Source organism: Pongo abelii, chromosome 15, assembly GCF_028885655.2.
Source record: "Pongo abelii isolate AG06213 chromosome 15, NHGRI_mPonAbe1-v2.0_pri, whole genome shotgun sequence".
Classification (NCBI taxonomy): domain Eukaryota; kingdom Metazoa; phylum Chordata; class Mammalia; order Primates; family Hominidae; genus Pongo; species Pongo abelii.
Window position 1 is genome coordinate 73,535,565 of NC_072000.2, and position 24,920 is coordinate 73,560,484.

General features: G+C 45.5%; 1 protein-coding gene across 5 annotated transcripts in view; it reads left to right on the forward strand.

Annotated features, from left to right (window-relative positions):
• GALNT16 (polypeptide N-acetylgalactosaminyltransferase 16) overlaps positions 1 to 24,920 on the forward strand; it is a 99,341-nt gene that overhangs the window by 38,007 nt on the left and 36,414 nt on the right. For all 5 annotated transcript variants that reach the window (XR_008513097.2, XM_009249204.4, XM_054530240.2 and 2 more), the window contains exon 3: positions 22,817 to 22,974. Coding sequence is in view for 4 of the 5 variants with exons in the window: in XM_009249204.4 (XP_009247479.2) it covers positions 22,817 to 22,974 (158 nt within the window). In the remaining variant the exon portion in view is untranslated. The remainder of the gene's footprint in view (positions 1 to 22,816; positions 22,975 to 24,920) is intronic.

Consider the following 24,920-nt stretch of genomic DNA (forward strand, 5'->3'; position numbering starts at 1 on the left):
GAGGTTTGCTTTTATCATTCTCAGTTCTTCTAAGTCTCTCAATTGTGTGTTCAGCCTCTAGGTCTTCTAGTGACATAATCATCGTGATGATAACAATAGCAATAATAACGATAATACTAACGACTTACTGAGAGCTTGTTATGTGCCAGGCACTGTGTCTTACATGCTTTATGCGCTCGATCTCAATTAATCCTTGAAACAGTTTGTTGGTCGGTACTGTACTCATCCCTATTTTACAGCTACAAAAACTGAGGCTCAGAGACGTTAAGTAATTTGCCTCATGTTAAACAGGTAGCAACTGAAAGAACTAAGGTTTGAACACTCATCTATGCAACTTCAAAATCTCTAGTCACTCAGCTCCAAGTTCAGACTCGAGACATTCAGGACTGGTTAAAGAAAGCAGCCCCTCTCTCAGGAAGAGTCAGGAGGGCAGAGGAGTTACAGCCTCTCAACAGCAACGTTGGGGCCTGCCAATGCCAGTTCCTGATGCCCCCCTCTTTCTCAGGGCTGGTGAGTGCCCAGCGCCCTTCACCTGCATTGGCAGGATTCTGTTCTAGGTGTGTGGCCCTCTCTCTGCCCATGGAGGGCCCTCCCTCCTTCAGCTTGTAGATAGGGAGTGGAGTGGGTAAGGAGGTGTTGCTGGAGAAGTGGCCTATATCGCAAGAAGGTGTGGGAACCCCTCTGGCGGGAGTCATCTCATAGCTCTTCCAACCTGTTGGTAGGGAATGATAGAACAATTCCAAATCTCTGCACTTAACAATCAGCCTCCCGTTCCCTGTCGCACACTTCCCACGTCCTCCACCATGTTCCAGCCTCACAGACACTTTGGGGGCACCTTCCCCTGCAGTTGCCCAAGCCAAGTAGTCAGCAGGAGCTTCATGGCTGTTAGCTGGAGCGGAAGGCTGGCTGCCTGGTTGCCACAGCAACAGCTGTTGTAAGTAAGTGGTCCTTGTGACAGAAGACAATTTAATAAGCCAGATCTGGGGGCCTAGTGGGAAGGTTGCTAGTGGCTTTACTGGGTATCTTCTGTGGTGCTGGAGCTGTAGGCAGGCAGGTGTGACTGAGGAGAGTTGGAGTCGGGGGAGGCCAGGCATCTGCCTTTACCTGAAGGCTGGAGGCTTTTGTCCTGCAGAGGTAGGCTCAGCCAAGAGGGAGCTGCCTCCTGTGTCTTCAGAGATCCCGACACTCAGCTCTGGACATCACCCAAGGCCGAGGCCTTGCACTTCTGCTCCCAGCTAGAATGAACAAGCTTGTATCAGAGCAGTTTTTCTGCTGAGAACAAGTGGACCATTTGGATGAAGCATAAGAAACATCTGTGTGCAGTTGAGACTGAGGCAGACAGGACAGGTGTCCATATCTAGGGCCCGATTTCAGCACGTGCAGTAGCCCTGGGGAAATGGCATGCTGTTTCTGCATCTCTGTGCACCTAGTAAAACAGCAAAACTCCTGGAAAGAGTTGCCTATGCTTGCTGTGCTGTTTCTCTCCTTTCATTCTTTCTTGAATCCACTCCAGTGAGGTTTTTGTCCCTACTGTTCCACCAAAATTGTTTGTCAAGGCTGTTCTCACTTCATTTGCTCCCTAAGGGATCTCGCCTCAAGTCTTAGGTTCCCAGGAAGCTGACTCGGAGACAGAGGTTTGCATGCAGCAAGTTTATCCGGCAGTACTTTGGAATGAATACTCGCAAGGCACACAGGATGGCACAGAGGGAGATGCTCCACTGTGATGGTGTTGCAGCAAAGGCTGTGGCTGACCTCCAGGGGTGCTCCAGAGCTGGGGCAGCCTCATCCGTAAGGTGGGGTGGGGAGTGCTGCGCAGTGTGCTGTGGAGGCATTACCTTGAGTCTTCCTAATGTCCTTAAGGAAGAGGTTCTGTCATTGTCCCCATTTTGCAGGTGCAGAGGTGGAGGCTGAGTGAATTATACATCTTGCTCACTGTGGGGAGCTGAGACTCAGATCCAGTCTTCCTGCCTCCCAGAGCCCTAGCCACGCTTCTGCTTCATAAAGCCTCCAAGAAGCGTGTTGAGGAAACTCCTGGGCCAGGTCTCTGGGAGGCCTGTGACTGTCACTCCCCTGGACTGGCTGCTGGGAACCCCATCTTCACCATGGAACTGTCAGGCTACAATGGAGGCTTCCCACAGATTCTGTCCCTATCTCCTTCTAAGACACCAAGGCTTCCGTGTTACAGGGTCTGATGGAGCAGCTCTGAGATGTTACAAGGGTTCAAGCAGCCTCAGAAGCAGGATGAAAGGATGAAGCCCCAGAGAGCCAGGCCTCTCTTCCCCAGCCCATCAGCGGCTGCTTTTAGCACGTGTGTGCACATTTTAGGAAGGGATGTTTCCTAGGGTGCTGCCTCCTTTCCCCACAAATGGCTCTGAAACTTGAAAAAAACAAAAGTCAATTCCAAAATAAGCGAATCTCTAACCACTGGGTGAACCCCTCTGTGTCCCCTTGAAGAACTTTTGTATTTAAAGTATGTGTGTGCTACACTCGCACACACGTATGCTCTGATACACACAGACACATCCCTGTCCACAGCAAAGCTTGTGCCTGTGTACACACATAAGCACACTCACATATTCACACAAATATGCAGACCCAGAAATGGAAACACCGAGCAGCATCAGCACTGGGGTGATGCCACTCCTGCCCTTGCTGTCACTGGGGCTGTGGCTAGTGATGCTTCTGCTGCTGCCACCTCTAAGGCCACCTCTAAGAGCCGTTACCCTCTAGGGAGCCCAGGCAGCATTCTCTGATCTCAGAAAACCATGCTTGCTTTTGCCTATCAGGGTCTGGGGTGATGTTTGAAGCCTGCAGGAATGGTTTTAAATATTGATTTGAGTCATCTGCAGAATCTTCCATTTCACTTAGGGTGTGCCCATTTAACCTCTGGAGAGCTACTACCAAATCGCCTGCCCCTTCTGCAGGCCCTCCTCCCAGGTCCTAGCAGTCCCCTTTGCCATGACAGTTGGTAGAGGTCTTGGAGTTTGGTTCTTGGTACAGCTTCGTGAGAGATCTTTCAAAGCAAGAGGACGTCCAACTCAGAATTAAAGCAAAACTCCTGTTCCTACCCCCACACTCCCTTCCCCACCCCATCCCAAAGGCATGGGACATAGGAAGTCAGAGGTACCAACTTGGGATTTACCTTCTGGTTCTTCCTGTCCATGGAGCCCTCCCAAATTGAATGCTTTTCAGCGGTACTCAGAGTACAAGAAATTCTTCCTCTACATCATATTCTCTCTCACACACTTTAAAAGTGCTTGCTGTGAGGCAGCCCCCTGGGAGTGCTGAGCTAATTCTATCCCTGGCTTTGTTCCTTTTTTCAAAATCCATGTTTAACCAGTTTGGCCCAAAAAGAACTTGGGGATTTCAGGGCTCCAGGGAGTACCAAAGGCTTGGGATTGCACCAGGGATTCTGAATCTGGACTCCAAGAATGGACCTCAGGGGTTTGTGAGCCTCTGAAAGCACCTGCAGCTGCGTGCGAGTTTATGTGTGCTTTTTTCCTGAGGAAAGAGTCCATAGCTTTTAACAGGGTCTCAGCAGGTGTGCGAGCACTCTTCCCTACATTCCCCAGAAAAGGTTAATAACCATTGCCTCAGGGACAGAGTATGTAGCTTTATTTTTTTTTAAATTATTATTATTTGAGACGGAGTCTCACTGTGTTGCCCAGGCTGGAGTGCAGTGGTGTGATCTGTGCTCACTGCAACCTCCACCTCCTGGGTTCAAGTGATTCTCCTGCCTCAGCCTCCCTAATAGCTGGGATTACAGGTGCATGCCACCGCACCTGGCTAATTTTTGTATTTTCAGTACAGACAGGCTTTCACCATGTTGGCCAGGCTGATCTCAGAGACTCGCCTACCTCAGCCTCCCAAAGTGCTGCGATTACAGGCGTGAACTACTGGACCCAGCCCAGAGTATGTAGCTTTATAAACAGGCAGAGTTAAGTAACTGCATTCTAGAATCAAGAGGGAAGGGCCAGGCGTGGTGGCTCACTCCTGTAATCCCAGCACTTTGGGAGGCCAAGGCAGGTGGATGATTTGAGCTCGGGAATTTGAGACCAGCCTGGGCAACATGGTGAAACCTGATCTCTCCAAAAAGTACAAAAAATTAGCTGGGCATGGTGGTGTGCACCTGTAGTACCAGCTACTCGGGAGGCTGAGGCAGGAGAATCGCTTGAACCCAGGAGGCGGGGTTGCAGTGAGCCGAGATGGCGCCAGCTTGGGTAACAGTGAGACCTCATCTAAAACAAACAAACAGACAAACAAACAGAAAACACAATCTGAAGAGGGATTCTTAACAAGAAGTTGAGGTGGGGGTGCTGTATGCAAAGTTTTGTGTGAATCTGCCTTCTGAGAATAGGATACAGATTTCATTAGATCCCCAGAGAGTTCATAACTCCCTGATTTAATAATCACAGATACAGAGAATTAATGATGTTAAAGTATTAGTGTCATATGAAAAGGTAGATATTTTTAATAGTGATTCTTTTTCAAAATGTAAATGCATTTATTCATTGAAGAAAACTTGAAAAAAATCTTCTGGAAATCTTCCAAAAATCACCTATAATCCCAACACCCAGAAATAATAACTGTTTTTTTTTTTAAAAAAGATTTCTCCAGTGTGTCTGATGTCTGTCTGTCTCTCTCATTCTCTCTCTCTGTGTGTGTATGGGCATGTACACACAAACCTAGAATCATACTGATTTTAACATGATTTTTATCTATGTAATATCTATTTTAAGAGCACTGTCTCCTGTTGTTAGTTTTCTAAAACAGTGTTTTTCAAACTTTGTTTAGTAATGGAACCCTTATTTTTAAACCGAATCTTGCACAGAAGTCTAAAATATAAAAGAAGTCTAAAATATAAAATAAAAAAAATAAAATGAAATTACAGTTTCAGATAAAAATGAATACATTTTTAGTATAACTATATCCCAATTTGAATTTTAGATAAACAAATACTATAAAAAGAATACATTTTTAGAATAAGTGTGTCTTATACCAATATTTGAGACATACTTATACCAAAAAAATTATTTGTTGCTTATCTGAAATTTTAACTTAACTGGGTATCCTGTATTTTACATGGCAACCTTGTGATATGCCATAATTTAACCACTCTCCCATTATTGGACATTTAGATTATTTCCAATATCTTACTATTATAAAAAATATTAAGCATGTATCTTTGTACCTACATCTTCATTACTTATTATTTTATAACACCCTAGAATCAAAATTGCTAGACCAGAGGTTGTGAACATTTTAAAGGCTTTTGATGCATTTGCCAAGTTGTTTTCTACAAAGAAATGTACCTTCCACAGCTGTATGTGAGGGCGCCCTGACCCATTGTTACTGGTTCACATTTGCTCGTCATTCTGCCCCAGCAAGGTCCTGAGCCTTCAGGTGGGATCCAAGATAGCTAAAATGTGTGGGGCCTGAAGGTGCTAAAGAACCCAAAGGGAGGGGCTGGTTAGCCCAACAGCAGCTGCTGCTTGGGGTCAGGGATCAGGGCTGATAAGAAATAGGGTAGAGATGGCAGAGACTTCACCCAGGGAAAGTCAGCTCCAATCATGTGTTGCAGAGACCATCCTTTCTCCATTAAAGTAGCAGTAAGCTGTACACTAGGCCCATGTAATGCATTATATTTAGTAAGCAGCCTTACTTACCATAAAGACAGCCATTCCAAGGAGGGGAGAGGCTACAGAGGAAAAAGTCTGAAAAGATTTTTTCCCACTTAAAAAATAACAATTACATAAACATAGTAACAACCAAAAGGATGGAAAATCACCCATAATCTTCCCATCCTAACGAATCACAGTTTTCAGTTTTCAGTATACCCTTCTTGTCAAGGTCCGTAATTTTTACATAACTGCAATCACAAAGTGTATACAATTGTATCCTGCCCTTTCCTCCCTTTATTGTGCAAGCATTTTTCTGTACTGCTACAGAGCTTTCATAGCTAATATTATTATTGTGATTTTTTCTTGATTTCAGAGGTATAATTATTCAGCAAGATAAATGAGAACATCCAGATAAACAAAAATGGGATCAAAATGCACATATTAATTTGTAGCTCATTTTCTCCCATTTAACTGTGTCTAGTGAACATCTTTCCATGTTAAAAAATGTTGATTTCTGCATCATTTTTATAATTGCAATATGTTCTATTTAAGGAGTCTTCCATCACTTTTTTTCCAGGCTCTTTTTGGGGGTGGGGGTGAGGGATCAGCTCACATTTAATGACGACATTTTAAAATTGTACAAGTATTTTCACATTTGCCCACTACAAACTTAGCCTCTTAAAATGACAGGAAAATACCAACCAATCGCAGGTTGAATAAGTTTACCCCTTCAGTTCCAATTTGCAATACCCCATATTCTTTTGAAATATGAAACAGACTGGTAAAGGCCAACAGTAAATTTCTGCCCTCTTGACAGAGTTGGAGAGTTCAGTCCAGGTTCTATTATGGTTTAATTTTATAAATGAAGAGATGGAGATTCAGAAAATTTAAATAACTTCTAATAGATCACATGTCAATGAGTGAGAAAATGTAGGCCTTTTAATTCCATACGTAGTTTTTTCTTTTTTCTTTTATATTATTGCAGTAAGAACACATAACATGAGACCTACCTTCTTAGCAAATTTTGAAGTGTACAATCCATTATGATTGACTATAGGTACGATGCTGTACAGCAGACTCTAGAGCTCATTCATTTTGCTTGGCTGAAACTTCACACCTGTTGATTAGTAATTCCCCATTTCCTCTACACCTCCCCCAGTAGCCCCTGGCAACCATGAACCTGACATTTTGATGTCTATGAATTTGACATCATCATATTTTAGATACTTTATATAAGTGGAATCATGCAGTGTTTGTCTTTCTGGGACTGGCTTATTTCACTTGGCATAATGTCCCCAAGGTTCATCTGTGTTGTTGCAACTGGCAGGATTTCCTTCTTTCTTAAGGTTGAATAGTTTCATTGTATGCATCTACCACATTTTCTTTATCTGTTAATCTGTCATGGACATTTGGGTTGTTCCCACATCTTGGCTATTGTGAATAATGCTGCATTGAACAAAGGAGTGCTAATATCCCTTCGAAGTCTTGATTTCAATTATTTTGGATAAATACCCAGAGTGGGCTTGCTGGATGTTATGGAAGTTCTATTGTTAATTTTTTTAAGAGCTTCCATACTGTTTTCTGTAGCAGCTGTGCCATTTCACATTCCCACCAACAGCGTGCAAGAGTTCCAATTTCTCCACATCCTCACCAACACTTGTCTTTTTTTTTTTTTGTAATAACCATCTTGACAAGTATCTTTTTTTTCTTTTTTTTTTTTTTTTGAGAGAGAGTCTCACTTTATTGCCCAGGCTGGAGTGGTGCGATCTCAGCTCACTGAAACCTCTGCCTCCCCGGTTCAAATGATTCTCTTGCCTCAGCCTCCCAAGGATCTGCGATTACAGACATGCGCCACCATACCTGGCTAATTTTGTATTTTTTGTAGAGACGGGGTTTCACTGTGTTGGCCAGGCTGGTCTCGAACTCCTGACCTCAGGTGATCCACCTACCTTGGCCTCCCAAAGTGCTGGGATTATAGGTGTGAGCCACTGTGCCCAGCCCTGACAAGTATTTTATTGTGGTTTTGATATGCATTTCCTGATGATTAGTGATATTGAGCATTTTTTCATATACCTGTTGGCTGTTTGTATATATTCTTTGGAGAAATGTCTATTCAAGTTCTGAGCCCAATTTTTAAATCAGGTTACTAGTTTTTTGTTTTTGTATTTTTTACTGTTGAGTTGTAGGAGTTCCTTATATTTTTTGGAAATTAACCTCTTATAAGAAATATGACTTGCAAATATTTTCTCTCAGTCTTTTCACTCTGTTGATTGTGTACTTTGCTGTGCAGAAGCTTTTTTAGTTAGATTTAATCCGGCTTTGTTTATTTTTGTTTTTGTTGCCTGTGTTTTTGATGTCATGTCCATGAAATCATTGCAAGACCAATAGCATGAAGATTTTCCCCTATGTTTTCTTCTAGGAGTTTTACAATTTCCAGTCTTATATTTGTCTTTAATCCATTTTGAGTTGATTTTTGTGTATGGCATAAGATAGGGGTCCAGTTCCATTCTTTTGCATGTGGATATCATGTTTTCCCAGCACTATTTGTAGAAGAGACTATCCTTTCATCATTGCGTATTCTTGGCACCCTTGTCGAACATCAGTTGACCACATATGGATGTGTCTATTGGGGTATCTATTCTGTTCCAGTGGTCTTTTTATGTCTATGCCAATTCCATACTGTTGTTTAATGACTGTAGCTTTGTAATATATTTTGAAATCAGGAAGTGTGACGCCTCCAGCTTTGTTTTTCCTTTTCAAAATTAATTTGGCTGTTTGTTGTTATATAATAACTTACTGAGCCAATTCTCTACAGTTGGAACTAGGGTTTTTTTTTTCCACAATCTTTTGCTATTATAAGTGAAACCAAATTTTAATCATTTCCTAGGGAAAAACCCCTAAAATTGAATCACATGTCACTTTTTTTTACTTTTGATCATACTGTTAAATTTATCTCTAAAAGATTTTTACCAGTTTATACTCCCACTAATAATGTATTAAAGAGTACCTAGTTCCCCACAGCCTATATCAAATATTGTAAATCATTGCTAAATATTCTGTTCAGTTGAGAGAACATAATTTATTTACTCTTCTTCCTGCTGTTAACATTTAGATTATTTTCAAATTTTCATTCTTACAAAATCATCATGAACATCTTTCTGCCTAATATTTGTCTATAAGTTGAATCATGATTAAAATAGGAATCCTGGGTGAGAGGGCGTATTTACCCTTGTCACTTATACTTTCCAAAGGTTAAACTGAAATCTTCTGGGTTGATGGGAGATTTGGGGCACCCTGCCATGTCTAGGGGAAGGTAATGGACAGAATGAAATAGAAGAGGCCATATGCCAAAGGATAAGGCACTAGAAATGTACGCCAGACTGTTTTCCAAAAGGGTACTAATTTAATAACCATTCCGGTGGCTTAAAAACAATTTAATGCAGTATTCAAAGATATTAGGTAAGGAAGAAAAGCACTATCCACCATTAACCTGCAATAATGTCATTCCTCACAGAGGACACTTCAACCTCAATAAAACACACATCTCTGTCCCTCCTGGACCCAAAGCTAGCATGTGCATCTGCCTAGCTCATGCACTTGGCAGGAACTACCTGTGGAACTCACAGGGTAGCTCATCTCCTGGGGCTCCTCTGTTCTAGAATCGTTTGTATTTTTATCTCCTATCCAAAGCTCGAGATCCCCAAGGGAGCAAGTCCCATTTTAGTGACACCTAATCAGAGCTGCTGATACTCCTTCAACTCCTGTGGAGCCTAGGTCTCTGGGGCACAATGAACACACTTTTTCACATGACAAACATACCTCGAGCAGCTACTGTGTGCCAAGCAAAGCGACAGGTCACAAAGAAGCTCTCAGCAATTCAGCAGCCTTGTCCAGAGACCTAGTCCTCACTGTTTCAGCATTTGCTCCATGATCTGCAATAAATGTGTATTGAACAATGATAGGATGAGTGGATATTGTTCCGGCTCATTTGATATTTGAGGTGGAAGAAGACTCAGAGATCATCTTGCTGAACCCCCTCCTTTTATACAGTCATTTAGTGACGGCCTCCCATGACCCGATGTGCTTGACACCCCGAGGCAGTACCATTACCTCCTTTCCGCAGCTATGGAAACTGCTTCACTCAGAGGTTAACTCGACTGCCACTGTGGAGTGGCTGTGGTCTAGCTGGAGGAACTTGACTGACATCCCTTTTCAGCTCTCCTTGCCCTGCCTGCCCCCTTCAACTAAGTTACTAAGTTAAGCACTCAACATCAGGCACTTTAGAAAATATGTTTTTTAAATGGTCAAGACAGAAAAAGAAATGGCACCAATTTCCCATGTGCCTAAGTACCTAAGTACCAGCCTCCTGGGAGTGTTCTGTGGTTGATGTCCGCAGTACAGGTGAGGAAAGGCTTGGCTTCTCGGCCCCCACCCCCAGTCCCACCCTGTTTTCAATTGTTAGGCTTGTGCTTTGGGGAGAAATCAGGCAAAGTCAAGTTGGGTTGCCAACCATCATACGAATGATGAATTCACCTGCAAAAGCACCTCCCACCCCGACTCTGCAGTTCAGCCTCCACGTCCTGCTCCCCTCCCTCCTCCACTTTCCTCTCCTTCCTGTCCATCAGGACTAAGCTACTCCGGACGGTACCTCGGCCCTCAGATGTTACAGCTGAGGAGGGGCTTACTTTTCATCAATGTATTTATCCCTGAGTTTCACTCTGAGGATGATGATGATAATGATGACAGTAATTAGCTCAATCCTTTTATCTTAGGTAGAGAAGAATTAAGGTTCACCTGTTTCTTAAAAATTTTATTATAAAAAATCAATCCTTATTTATATAAAAAAAATGACATGTATGAAGGAAAAGGTAAAAGTCTTCAGTTTTCTATCTCACCCCCATGCCATCTTCCAGAGGTGACCCCTGTAGAGCGGTTTCCTGTGTATTCTTTCAGGTATACCTATGCATTTACACATGCATATGTTTATAAACTATTTATATAAAATGAATCACACTGTATGTACTTATTTCTTCTAACACTCCTTTAGAATTTGAGTATAAGGATAAACTATACTTTAATCAGTTGTCCACTGATAGACATTTATTTCCACCATTTTTATTAAAAATAATGCAGTAATTAATATACTTGTACATTTCACATATTTACATGAGTTTAATTGTAGGGTTAATGCCTAGAAATATAAGGTGATCATATAATCTATTGCCTAAACAATGACAAGTGCTCATTCAGAAGGGCTCCAGAGAGCATAGGAATGTACACTGGAATTGTCTCAGGAAATCAAGTGTATTTTTACCTAGAAATGAAACTTCTGCTAAGTCAAAGAGTAATATTTTTAAACACTGATGTTGACAAATAGCCTTCTGTCATGGTTATACCAATGTATCATTCACCAATGTATAAAAGCTTCTATTTCTTCAAACTGTCAAAATACTGAGCATTAATAATTATTCTTGAACTTTGCCAGATGAATTAGCAAGACATTATGTCTCATTTTAGTTTTTGACTTTTGTTTTCTGTATTTTTTTATTACTGACAGAATCAACCAGATAGATCTTGCTTTAATTTGCATTTTTATTTAGTCATTAATGAAGTTGAACATCTTTTCATTTATTAATGGCCATTTGTGTTTTATTTTTATTTTCTTTTTCCTTTTTTAACATGTACTTATGTTTATTATAAAAGGATATAACTCAGGAAAAGCCAGATGGAAGAAATGCATAAGGCAAGATATGGGGAAAGGGGCACAAAGCTTTCATGACCTCTTGAGATGTGCCACCTACATTTCATCTTTCTTTCTTTCTTTCTTCCTTCCTTTCTTTTCCTCCTTTTTTTTTTTTTGAGACCGGGTCTCACTCTGTCACCCAAGCTGGAGTGCAGTGGTACGATCATAACTCATTGCAGCCTTGAATTCCTGGGCTCCAGTGATCCTCCTGCTTCAATCACCTGAGTAGCTGGGACTACAGCACGCACCATCATACCTGGATTATTTTTATTATTTTTTTGTGTGTTCGTAGAGATGAGGTCTTGCTATGTTGCCCAGACTGGTCTTGAACTCCTGGCCTCATGTGATCCTCCTGTCTTGGCCTTCCAAAGTTCTGGGATTATGGGCATGAGCCACTACCCAGCCACACATTTCATTTTTCTATGAACTTCTTCATATCCTTTAAGCTTATGTTCCTTTTTAAGTATTGGTTCATTTCTTATTGATTAATAAGAGCTCTTTGTGTATTACAGAAGTTAGTTCTTTGTCATATTTTTATTTAATATTTTTTCCCAACGTGATGTTTGTATTTTGACTTTATGGCATTTTTGACATATAAAAATGTTAAGTCTTTGTATAGTGTTTTCTTTTATGACATACGGGCTTTATGACATACGGGCCGAGATTGAAAATAAATGAAAAGTGACCAGTTTTTTCTTTATACTTTTAAGTTTCTTTTTCAATTTAAATATTAGAGCTACCTGAAATTTATTTTGGTTGAAGAAATTAGTCCAGATTTATTGATTTCCACATTGCCTAGTCACTTTTCCTAACGTCATTCACTGAATGGCATAGCTCTCCCTCCCCGCTGCCATTTGAAGTACAAATGTATCTTATGCCAATCCTCCACATGTATTTGGGTCTATTTCTGATCTCTCCTCTATTGATCTGTTTATAGTAAGACATACTATAAGACTACAGGTACTACTAGTATAGTAGTATTCTACTATATACTACTATATAGGATATAGATCTATATCCTATAGATACAGGATACTATTATATAAATAGCATCTGTAGTCTTATGGTATATCTTAAAACCTGGTAGGTAGTTTTTTTTTCAGATTTTCTGATTGTTCTCTCATGTTTAAACTCTTCCAACTGAATCTCCCTTTCCCCAACACAGCTGTTATTTGATCAGAGTTGCATTAAATTCATAGATTAAGTCAAGGAGAATGTATGTCTTTATATCACTGACTCTTTTTCAAGCATGAGCCGTGTCTTCCATTTAAGGTCTGTTTAACTACAGGGTGGGTGGTCATAAAGGGAAACATGGACAAATATACCTAATCAGTGGTTTATTTCTATCACATTACAATACATGAAACTGTGTTGTTTTTACTAACATGTATGGTTCAGTGTACTGTGCAAAACTGCCATAAATGCCACATTTCCATTGATCCCTGCACATGCATCTAAAATGTGCTATGATTGGAACATTTGTGTCTCTGTTTTCTAATGGAATAAGACTGCCTTTATGGCATCCCAGAAGTAATCCAAAGGGTTTTTTCTGTCTAAAAAAAATTAGGGCTGGGTGTGGTGGCTCACACCTGTAACCTCAAGGCTTTGGGAGGCTGAGGCAGGAGGATCGCTTGAGCCCAGGAGGTTGAGGCTGCGGTGAGCTATGATGGCACCACTGCACTCCAGCCTGGGTGACAGAATGAGACCCCAGCTCAATAAATAAATAAAATTTTAAAAAATAGTATTATCCCTCTTTCCAAAATTTATGACTACTTTGTGCCTTGATAAAATGCGGGCTACAGGGGTAGAGGCAGTCCAGGGGCATGGTCCTATTGAGGGGACAGGTCACACCTGCTCCAGCAGTGGTCCTGTCTTTGTGCTGCTGTAACAGAATATCATAGACAGGGTGGCTTATAAACAACAGAAATTGATCTCTCACAGTTTCAGAGGCTGGAAACCCAAGATCAAGGCACCAGCAGGTTTGGTGTCTGATGAGGGCCGCTCTCTCTGTTTCCAAGATGGTACCTTGTTGCTGTGTATTCCAGAGGGGACAAATGCTGTGTCCTCATATGGCAGAAGGTGAAAGGGAGTAAAGGTGTGAACTCTCTCTGAAGCCTCTTTTATAAAGGCATTAATCCATTCATGAGGGCGGAGCCTTTCTGACTTAATCACTTCCCAAAAGACCTTACTTCTTAATACCACCACAATGGGGATTAAGTTTCAACAGGAATTTTGGAGGGGACATATTCGAACCACAGCAGAGCCTCAAAGAAAGTCACACGAGAGGCAGGCTGATTTTTCCCAAGTTCTCTTTCCCTTCTCCCTTTTCCTTACGTTTAATCTGATTCAAAAAATCTGCCTTTGTCATGCTCTGTCCCATTGGTGGACATTATTGTGAAAGTATAGCCTAACCAATTAATTACTAGTCACAAACCACAGGTAATGTGTTTCTAAATTTGACCCACAGTGCCAATAATGTGCCACATCGGCCACTACTCTGTTTTTGGCTCTCTCTTCTGAAAAGTGTTATAAACCGAGATGCCCAGCTGGCAATCAAAGCCTTGCTGAGTTCTAATGTGTTGAATTGGATCCTGGCCCCACTGGTCCCGACCTCAGTTGGTGGGGCAGAAGGCTGTCACCATCTTTGCAATAGTCACACTATGAGTGTCCTATGTGTTATACGGCCCATTATTGCTTTTTTTTTCCCCCTTAATATGTTGGGGCAGGGGTGGTGGCTCACACCTATAATCCCGGCACTTTGGGAGGCCAAGGCAGGAGGATGGCTTGAGGCCAGGAATTTGAGACCCGTCTAGGGCAAGTAACATAGCAAGATCCTGTTTCTAAAGAAAAAGAAAAAATCTATCTATCTACCTATCTATCTATCTATCTATCTATCTATCTATCTATCTATCTATCTAATATATATAGTCCCAGCTACTCAGGAGACTGAGGTGGGAGGATCACTTGAGCCTAGGAGTTTGAGGCTGCAGTGAGCTAGAATCATGCCACTGCACTCTAGGCTGGGCAACAGAGCAAGACCCTATCTCTAAAAAAAATTTTTTTTAAATTAAAGTGTGATCAGTCCGTGTTCGATAGATATTGACTGTGAAATACCTGAAGTACAATGATGGCATGCAGACCTTGACGCTTTACGCTTGTGACTACAGCAGAAGTGGCACCGACCTGGACCCCATGTTAGCCCAGAGGGTGTTTCTTGGGGCGTCAGTTGCGTTGAGGTTGTCCTGTCTCAGCAGTTCATCCTGCTCGTGTCCTTTTCCTCAGCCACAGAGCAGGACCAGGTTGTTTGGGTACTGGTACCCTGAGCAAGAACGACTTTGTCTCCCGTTAGGTGTGACTGCTGCTGAGAGTCATCAGGACCTTGAGGGTGTCGCTGGCTGAGAGGACCCAGGAAATGTGGTTGTGTGCTGGTTTGGTCTGAGTACACAAACTCTTGTATTTTTCTGTTTTTCCATGTTCTTTTGAGCCATAGTCAAGAAGCGCATGTCCAGGCCAAGAAGTGGCAGCACTGGGCAAGTCCCTATCTGAGCCACGAGCTGATGCCCTGATCCTTGAGCCAAGGAAGGACGCAACCTCCAGCCTGAGCTTGTCAGGACTCAGCTGTGTGCCGGGCACCAGAGACCAGCCTGCTTTGGAGCTGAGGACTCCGAATTGGCAAGAGGGGATGCCAAGGACATCTGAGCCACAAGCTGGTCTGAAGGCACACAGAGAAAGCTTTGTGCTTAGGCTCTGTGGCCAGACAGCCTCAATTTTGGTCCCGGCTAAGCCACTCAGCAGCTATGTGACCTTGGGCATACTATTGTACCTCTCTAGGCCTCAGTTTCCACCTCTGTAAAATAAGGATAAGAGGAGCATTTGGAGATAGAAATAAGCCCTTGGCATAGCACCCGGTGCACAGTAGACCCTCAGTGAGCCGTCAGCATCAGCTCCTTCCTGTTGAAGATGCCCAGTCTTCCCCCCATACCCTGGGCTACAGCAGCTGTGGCTAGAAGGATCAGGCAGGGCTTTTGTACCCTTCACAGACTCAGGGATGCTTGATTTGCACTGGCGAAACTGATAAGCAGATGCAAGCTGAGCATCAAATATCTCTGGCATGGACCAGCCTCACACTCCCTCCATCCCCACATGGCCTCTGGGCTGGGCAAAGGGCAGGAAATGGAGACCTGGGGAGCCTGGTGGACCTGGAGGGGACCCTCGGGTCTGAGCAGAGACTGCCTGGAATGGTGGGCCTGATGTCTTGGCCCAGCCTTAGGTGGAGGACCCTGGGTGGCTCAGATCCCTAGGGGAATAAGCAATGGGCCTCCCTCCACTTTCTTGGTGAGATCACTGGAACCACAAGCACTCATAAGGCCACAGGAACTCTTTCTCAGTGAAACCACTAGTATTGGAAAGCTGTGCAGTCATCAGTACCCCTGGAGGAGTCATATTAGGATGTGTTGGGAAATCTAACTGGAGGCCTTAGGTGGGTTTCCCCAGGCAGCTCCTATCTCATGTTCTGGATATGTAATTAAACTAGGGCCTCCCAGGCCTGTGGGACAGAAGTGTTGCAAGGTAGTGGATCTCCATAGTAACCATGGTGGCTCTAGCTGAGTTTCAGTTGGCTCTGGCTGATGGTGAAGTTCCTGATCAATACAAATAGAGGCCAAAAACCAGACTCACAGTTAGCCTTCCTGGGAACGGGGTCAGAGGAGACCACCTTTAAGGTCCCTCATAGTTCCAAGATCCTATGATTAGCCCCTCACCATCATAAGTTTGTACAAAGCAGCGGCTCTCAACTTGGTAGCACATTGGAACTGCCTGGAGAGCTTTAAAAACATCTGATGCTTTTGTCCCACCTCCAGAGATTCTGGTTTAGTTGTTCTTGGGTATGGCCTGGACATCAGGCTTTTTGCCATCTTCCCACGTGATTCTAATGTGTGGCCAAGGTTGAGAACTACTGATAAAAAGGCAGACAACGTAATATTATAATAATAGTTAATAATAATTCGTTAGTTAATAATAATAATCACAATTTATGTGCAAAGCACATTATATACATTGCATTCTTGATAATTTCCATTTTCCAGATGAAGAAGAAACATGTTCAGAAAGGGCAAGTGACTTTCCAAGGCCAGAGAGCAGTAAGAACTGCCATTCTATACCAGGGCCATGAGAATTCAAAGCCCTGGCCAGTCACTTCTATAATTGCCACTTTTGAGGCAATGTGCAGCAGAAGATGGGGACACGTCTGAGGGACCCTTGATACTCCACTCAGGCCTCCCCTGTACCCAACCTGAGGTTCCTGGCCCTGTGCAGCCTGCAGCACCTTGTCTGGTTGGATGAGACCACTGGCAGCCCAGTGGGGTTGGCTACTTCCTGAGGCAGGCTCAGGGAGGCCCTGTGGAACTCTCCTTTTCATTTGGAAGAGCTGGAACCCGAGACCTTGAGCTCAGAGATGTCGAATTTTGTGCTTAGCTTCCCAGCTCTCATAATGAATGGCAGTCTTTCAACTTGGGACAGAGAATCAGGTAAGATTTTACTCCCAGGGGAGTGGGGAGTGGTTGGAAATCACATTTTATTCACCAAGTGTTTTTGGTTTATAGCAGACTCAGGAAAAAAGTCAGGGGCCATCCATAAAATAGGGCCAGAGCCTTTTTACTTGCAGTTTCATTGAAATTTAGTGAAAGGTAAACCCAGCAGGTACCTGTTTTACTGGCAGTAAAAGAAAATTGGACAACAATTATTTAAAATGAGTCAGAGCTGTTTAAATCTAAAATTTAGGGGTATGTGTATGTTTTAAAGAAAGTTTACAAGGCTTGGAGATTTGGACTGAACTGTTTTTGATGAAAATGACATGGAAAATATTTTCCTTTCTTATTTTAAACCTTCTTCTTTGCTGTTTGTTTCCTAAATTTAGCAGGAAGCAATAAGCAAATCTAGCTGGAAAAAAAACTGAAGCAAGTTAGGGAAGTTTCAAGGTCTAATCGAAATGATAGACTGAAAATAAAGCTGTCCAAGGTGACACAGTAATTCTTCCCATTTTATAGAAAAAAGTCATTATTTCAACTTAAACCATTTCAGATGTGATTGACCTATTGGACACGGAAGTGCTGGATTTGGCACTCCCTAAAAGTACAAAGACTGGGGAGGGAGGCAACTGTCTAAACATCAGCCAAGAACTCTCAGCAGGAGGCTGGAAGGATGTGGGAGGCTCGTCAGCCTGTCACTCACCATTTCCCCAACCTTCCTTCCTCACCATGGCAACACCAGGGCTTCTGGAGCCATGGTCCAGATGGAACCCCCAGTCTCAAAGCCTGAACGCCGCCCTGCCTGCTGGGGAAGGCTGGGAATGCCCCACCCAACTCTAGATTTAAGCCACTAGCCAAATGCCAAAGACGGTCCTGATATTTTGGAATGGATCATTGACACCAGTGACTGTCATTGTTGTCAGTGACTCACTTGTTGGGTTTTGGGTTTGACTTTGTTTTTTACTTGTGGAGAATGATTTTCTATTTATTGGGAGAACTGCGGGACTGATATCTCTGAACTTTTGGTCACTAGAGAAGAACACCCAACTCAAATCAGTTTAAAAAAAAAATATGTAGGTAGGTAGATAGATACTTTACATCTCTTGGTTCTGATTGTTTCTTCTTGGTTCATTTTTCAGACAAGGTTTCTCCATGTGATGAACAAGAAGATTTTCATTTTGCACGCTTGGCAGTGCCGGCAAAAAAAAAAGTTCATCGTATAGAAAAGTCTCAGGGAAGATTCTGATTGGCCCAGATCAAATCAAATGACCATTCCTGAACCAATCACTGTGTCTAGAGGTGCAGTAATGAGATTGGCCTAGCCAGGGTCTTGTGCTCACCCTTGTGGTGGTGCTTGGGGTGTTGGTGGGACAGGGGACAGTGAATGACAGTCCTGCCAGGAGCCTATGAGTAGGGAAGAAGATCTCCAAGACAGGCAAAAACTACCATACGCCGGCTTGGTCCACCTCAGTCTCAAGTGTTGTATTTGGCCAAGGGTGCAGGGATGGTGGGGAAAGGAGGAAGGAGAGACTTGAGATTACACCTGTATTCAGTAGCTATTGCTTTTGAGTGCCTACAATCACCAAGGTTCTGCTCTGGGCTTTGGGATTCAGCATTAGACAAAACAGAAAACCCCTGCCCTGGTGAAGCTTATAATCTTGTGGGGAGAGGTAGCCAAAACCCTAAAATAAATAAGTAAAGCACATATAGACTGTGAGATTGCAATCAGTGCCATAGGAGAAGCAAAACAGTGCAGGAGGGCAGGGAATGAGAGGGTCGGGTTGGGGTCACAGAGTTACATATGGTGGTTGGGGAAGGCTCACAGAGGAGGTGACGTTTGAGCAGGGTCCTGCAGGAGGTTTGAGCAGGGCCCTGCAGGCCCTACACAGAGGATCCTTCCACAGAAAGAATGTGGCTGGAGCAGAGCGAGTAAGGGGCAACAGTGGAAGCAAGTTCAGCAAGGTGACACCTGCCCAGAGAGCCCCTCAGGCCATTGTGAGCTTGGGGGCTTGTAGTCTGTGGGGGGGGGGGGGGGCATTGGAGGTCACGTGATGTATCACAGGGTCCCATTTGTTTGCTGTTTTCTCTCCAATTGACTATAGGTCCTTTGAGAGCAGGGACAATATTTAGGTATTCATTCATTTACTTATCTATTCCTTGATTCAGCAAACACCTGTTGAGTACCTACTGTGTGCCAGGTGCAGGGAGCCCCACGAGGAAGAGCTCACCATCTAGTGGAAAAGAGAAGTAAAGCACAAATGTCAGTGTCATGTGACATGTGCCCCTGCCTGACATAAGAATTCCACCAACAACCCAAAATACTCTCATTACCCCCTCCAGAGAGGGCAGCCAAGCTAGTCCCATCTAGTGGCTCCAAGCCCAGGATCTCCAGTCTCTTGAGCTCGTCCAGATATAGCTCCTCATGGTCCTGCAGCCAAGTGCCAAATGATGCATTTACTCCCTCGCCAGTACACTTAGTGAGCAACATGGACGGAATGCAGGCTAGCAGCAGCATAGTTCCCCTTTAGAAGAGGGGAGGAGGGAAACAGCATCCACTGGTCACACGACATCTGCAGACTCCTGCTCCAGTGGGAGTCGGGGTGGGGTGAGGTTCTGTGGTCAGTTCTCCAGCTCCGCTCTGAGCTTGGGATTGGAGGTTTCTTCTTTCTGATCCTCCATGGCCAAACCTGGCATGGGATGGGGCATGAAAGGGACCAGATGCTTGGATTCCTGTTCTAGGGGTCATGTTGCCTTTTGTTTATTTCCACATGCTCAGCCTCTTACCCAGTGTATGTACATAGTAGGTTTTCAATCAGTATTTGCTGAGTTAATACCAGTGTTGTTAAGTACAGTGCCTGCGAATACACAGGGCAGACATTGAATCAGGCTATGGAGCATTGGAGGGCAGCAAAGACGACTTTGTGAATTCATGACTTGGGTGGAACTGCTCATCTCTGCAACAGGGAATGCAGGAGAAGCAGCAGCTTTGGGATAAGTGGGGAATTTGTTTTGAGATGCTCCCATGGGACATTCAAAGACCTGAAGTCTCAAGATCAAAGAATGGAACTAAAGGCAAAAGGAGGAGTTCAAGAGCTGGGAGGAAATGATTATGGTCTGGGCATGGGAACTGGGGTTACATATTGGAAGTAGAACAGCTCTGGGTGGTGACTGGGGCGAGGCCAGAGAGAGCTGAGGAGAGAGGAAGTGAAAGCCCTTCAGAGGTCATGGAATTGTGGCCAGAAGCCACAACCTACCCTTCCTCAGGATCCCCTCCACTTCACTGGCTCAGGGCCAACTGACATTTCAGCTCCAACCCCAAGGAACAGCAGGGTCATCCTGAAAGGAGAGCTAAGGCCTCTGGGCCTACTGTTTCCATGACACCTGTCTCACAGGTGAAGAGTCAAACCCCAAACCCTGATACCACCTGGAGCGGGGTTGGACCACCCAGAGAGTATGGCTTGTGGAAGGGAACGGCAGACTTTACTTTTCCCAATAGCATCTTTGAGGATGTGTAACTCAATTTCGAGGCCTTGGGAGGAACCTCTCTAGAGAGCCTGGGCCTGAGCAGGCATTCTTCCACAACAGTCTCCATGGCCGTGAGGAAGCCTTCAATGAAGTGGGGAAGGCAGCAGGCTGGGGCAGGGGGAACTGTCTCAGAAACCTTACTTCTGCTTCCTGGCACATAGGAGGCGCTCGGTGGAGCTTTGTTGAATGAATGCACAAATGAATGGATGAGTGAATGCAAGCATTCATAAACAAATGAATGCGTGTTTAGGTGATTCAGAAGGGTGCCCCAGTGCCTGGAAGATGGGTGACTGTCAGTCAATGTTCACTGGAAAATGAATGAGTGTGGGATGAGGACTCAGAGGTTTCCTGAGCCCGCAGAGTGGCTGTAAGTCCTAAATAACAAACATGGCTATTTCCCACAGCTGACCTGGAGGATAACGAAGTGCACACTCTCCCTTTGGGAGCTTCAGCAAATCATCCCTCTGCAGTTTTTCTTTAATTTTAGCTCCTTTGCCGTCAACTGGAGGCTTCGTTCCATTTCCCTGACCCAGAGCTAAGAGGGCATCCATCACTCTCCCAGGTGGGAAGGACAAAAAGAATCACTCTCCCTTTCAGAGTTGGATGGCTTGGATCCTTCTGGCAATCCAGGGCTCAAGCCAGAACATTCCTTTTCTCCCTCTCTCCCTCCTTCCTTCCTTCCATCCTTCTGTCTTTCCTGAAATGGATTTTGAGTTCACTGGGGGCTCCGCCACATCTGTTCAGTCTCTGGCATGGCACCACCTCAATGTTCCAGCACAGCAGCCACAGCAGCCACAGCAGTGTTACCATCATGAGCATCTGTGTCTAGCATGGGGTGGGCCCAGTGGACACGAGGACATCTCCCTCACTGTTCTGCCCTCAGGGAACCTCCAACTGGCTCCTAGGACAGGAGGCAACCCTAGAAGGTAGCATCGCTACAGAGTGGCAGCAGTTCCAGAGATCAGAGCTCCCTGGACCCTGGGCATGCCGGTCCAGTGAGGTTTGGGGCTAGGCTCTCAGGGGAACTTAGAGGCCCTGAGCTGCTGGTGACAGTCCCAGTGTCATTCCACACAGTGATCCACTCCCCACAGGTCTAGCTGCCTTGCTGCGACCATCCCTCTAGGACTAGGCCTGTGATAGCGTCCTCATGTGAGAGTTTTGTGAGTGGGCAATTCTCACCCTCCTTTCTGCTTCCTCTGGGGCCACAGCTTCAGCCCAGGGCTGGTGCTTGGGCAGAAAGTTGGAGTTGGGATGTACCCACAGTTGATGATATTTCATGGCACTCTGGAGAACATCCAGCCAGCAGTTTGGTTCAAGTAATGAGATGTCAGGGTGCATGCATCCATCTGTTCATTTCAGATGTGTCCTTCCTCAGTGTCTGTTGCTGGGGACTCTGGGAGCATAGGGTAGGGTGTGGCCATAAAGGAACGGGATGGGCGATGGCATCTACCATCCATCACTGCCCAGCACTTAGTGCCTGGGGACCAGTGGGTCTTATAGGGGCCATTTTCAGGAGCAAGCAAAAGTCCCAGAGAAGATGCATCACTGTCTGAGCACTTGAGTTCTGGTAGCTCTGACATCAGCCTGCAGGGGTTTGCTGTCCTTACAGGTAGTTCTTTATGCAGCAGCTTGTCCAAGCCCTGGTGTTTTACTGATCGGGTGCCTCATATAATGCCTAGCCCAGGGCTAGGCCCAGGTTTCTCCCCAGGAGACTGTCAATCTGCAGGTGCTTGGCAGTGTCCATTCTGGTTTGTAGTCCCCTCAGGACACCTTGCCTTAGAGGTCTGGTGCACTCCAGGACTCACCCTCCCCATATCCCACAAAGAACATTGGTTAAGAGCATGGGCTTTGGAGTCGGAATGACCAGTTTAAATCCAGACCTTGTGACTTACTAGCTCTGACCCTGGATGCTTTTTAAAAAGCCTCTTGATGGCCGGGTGCGGTGGCGCATGCCTGTAATCCCAGCACTTTGGGAGGCCGAGGTGGGCGGATCACTTGAGGTCAGTAGTTCAAGGCCAGCCTAGCCAACACCACAAAACTCCGTCTCCACCAAAACTATGAAAATTAGTTAGGCGTGGTGGTGCGCACCTGTAATCTCAGCTACTCGGGAGGCTGAGACAGGAGAATCGCTTGAATCCGGGAGGCGGAGGTTGCAGCCTGGGCAACAGAATGAGACCCTGTGTCAAAAAAAAAAAAAAAAAAAAGAAAAGAAAAAAAATAGCCTCTGGAGCCTCAGTTTTCTCATCTGTACAATGGGGGAGATAACGGTCTCCTCCTCATAGAGTTGGCGTAAGGCACAAATGAGGCCACCCGGCTGGCTCCCGCCTGGTGTGTGCTGAGCGCTCACCATGTGGCAGGGTCCTCCTGCCTGTGGTCCTCTCTGATGCTGACCTTCATCTCAGGTGACAGGAACTCCCTCGAAAGGCTTTGATGAGAAGGCCTACCTGTCGGCCAAGCAGCTGAAGGCCGGAGAGGACCCCTACAGGCAGCACGCCTTCAACCAGCTGGAGAGTGACAAGCTGAGCCCAGACCGGCCCATCCGGGACACCCGCCATTACAGGTACGGCCTCCATTGTGTCAGTGGAGGAAGAAAGGCTGAGAAAAGGCCAACATTGTTTAGTTTGTCTTCTTTTACATGTATCTAAGAAATGAGGATGATTTCCTCAGACTGTGTCCAGTGATGTAGACATTCAAAAACCTCACCCTCTGTCGCTTGTTTACCTGACCTACTGAGGCCCTGCCAAGACTGAGGAAACCGCTCAGCTGGGGCCAAGGAGGCCCCGAGGCACTTCAGTCTGGCACCCCAGCAAAAGTGACCTTGGAGGGGACCAAAGGAGGTCCGTGGGGGTGGGTGAGCCAGGCGCTCTTGGGGCCTTACTGGTGGTGCCTAAAGTGGAGAGAGTCACAGCCCTGCCTATTGCAAACAGTGGGGTGCTGTGCCCCACCCCATTGACCTCCCTTTCCTGCACCACAGCTCCACCTCCTCAGCAACTCCCAGAAATGCTTCCTAGTCTTGTTCTTAGTTCTCCCAGTATGGTGAGGTGGGAGAGGCCTTAGACCAGGACCAAGGAAGCCTCCACTCTCATCCTAGCTCAGTGTGAGTGACCAGCCTTAAGCAAGGCATTAGCCCCTCTCCGGGTCTAGGCCCTTGTGTATTCTGTCTAGAGCATGAAAGTCACCATTTCCAGTCTTTCCTCTTCCTGCCATCACCTGCAGGAACAGTCTGAGTTCCTGATGCTGAAGCACCACCCTCCCCTCCCCATGACCTGGCCTTACCCACCTTTCCCCCAGCACTTGATGGTCCTGCAGTCCCGAACTCCTCCCTCCTTCCTTCCTTGCTTTCACACGTGCTGTTTCCTCTGCCCAAACACACCTCCTCCGCCCCACCTACCCTTCGAGCTACTTTGCTCACTTTGAGGACACTTGGTTCACTGTCCTCTCCTCCATGGAAGGCTCCTTCCCAACCTGGGCTAGGTTGGGCCCCTCTTCTGCAGACATCTCACAGAATGGCCAGGGCACTGCTGGAGCTGACCCACGGCTGTGCCTGCAGCTATGTGCTCAGAGCTAGGCTGGGCCTCCGTCTGGTCCTGGTGTGAGGGTAGCAACAATGACTTGGATCAAGGTTGCTTTTACTTCTGAAGCAGCTACTCCACAGCACAAAGAGTACAGGTGAGGTGAGGGTGCGAGAGGGCCTGGTTCTAGCACCTTCCTTGTCACTCACAGACACATGTCTGAAGTCCAGGGTGCTTGGTAGCCTGTGCAAGCACAGGGCTGGGGGAGCCCCCGACCTCGGCCTCCTGTCCTGTAACGCCAGCACTGTCAGCCTCCAGAAACCACTCATGCAGCCAAGTAAGGCAGTACTCCTGCTACGTGGCAAGGCCAACACCAGGTCTGCTGGCCATTTCTGGACCTCAGAAGTTCTTTCTCACCCAGTCCTGGGCAGTGTCCCCTCCTGTCTGCCTGTGCTGCAAAAGAGGTTACATCCACGTAAGCTCCACTAGGAGACCCTTCATGGGTAGCCCTAGCCATGGCTGACTTAGTCCCAGGGTCTGGAGGATCTGCTGGCCCCGATCTGTGAATTGAGGGCTTGCCCTGGGTAATCTCTGTTCATCCCCCAGCTTACCTGACTCTGAACCTTCTCAGGTGCTCACTGAGAAACTTAAAGGGGGAATTGCCCTGGGGGCTACGTACATTTTTAAATGAGACGCTTTAAATCCGGGGTAGTGGTGGGTTGATGAGGTGCACATGCTGCTGCCGGGCCCTCTCAGAAAGCTGAGGTGGGCCGGGCACAGTGGCTCACACCTGTAATTCCAGCACTTTGGGAGGCTGAGGCGGGTGGATCATTTGAGGTCACGAGTTCAAGACCAGCCTGGCCATCATGGTGAAACCCTGTCTCTACTAAAATACAAAAATTAGCCGGGCGTGATGATGGGCACCTGTAATCTCAGCTACTCGGGAGGCTAAGGCAGGAGAATCTCTTGAACCCAGGAGGCAGAGGTTGCAGTG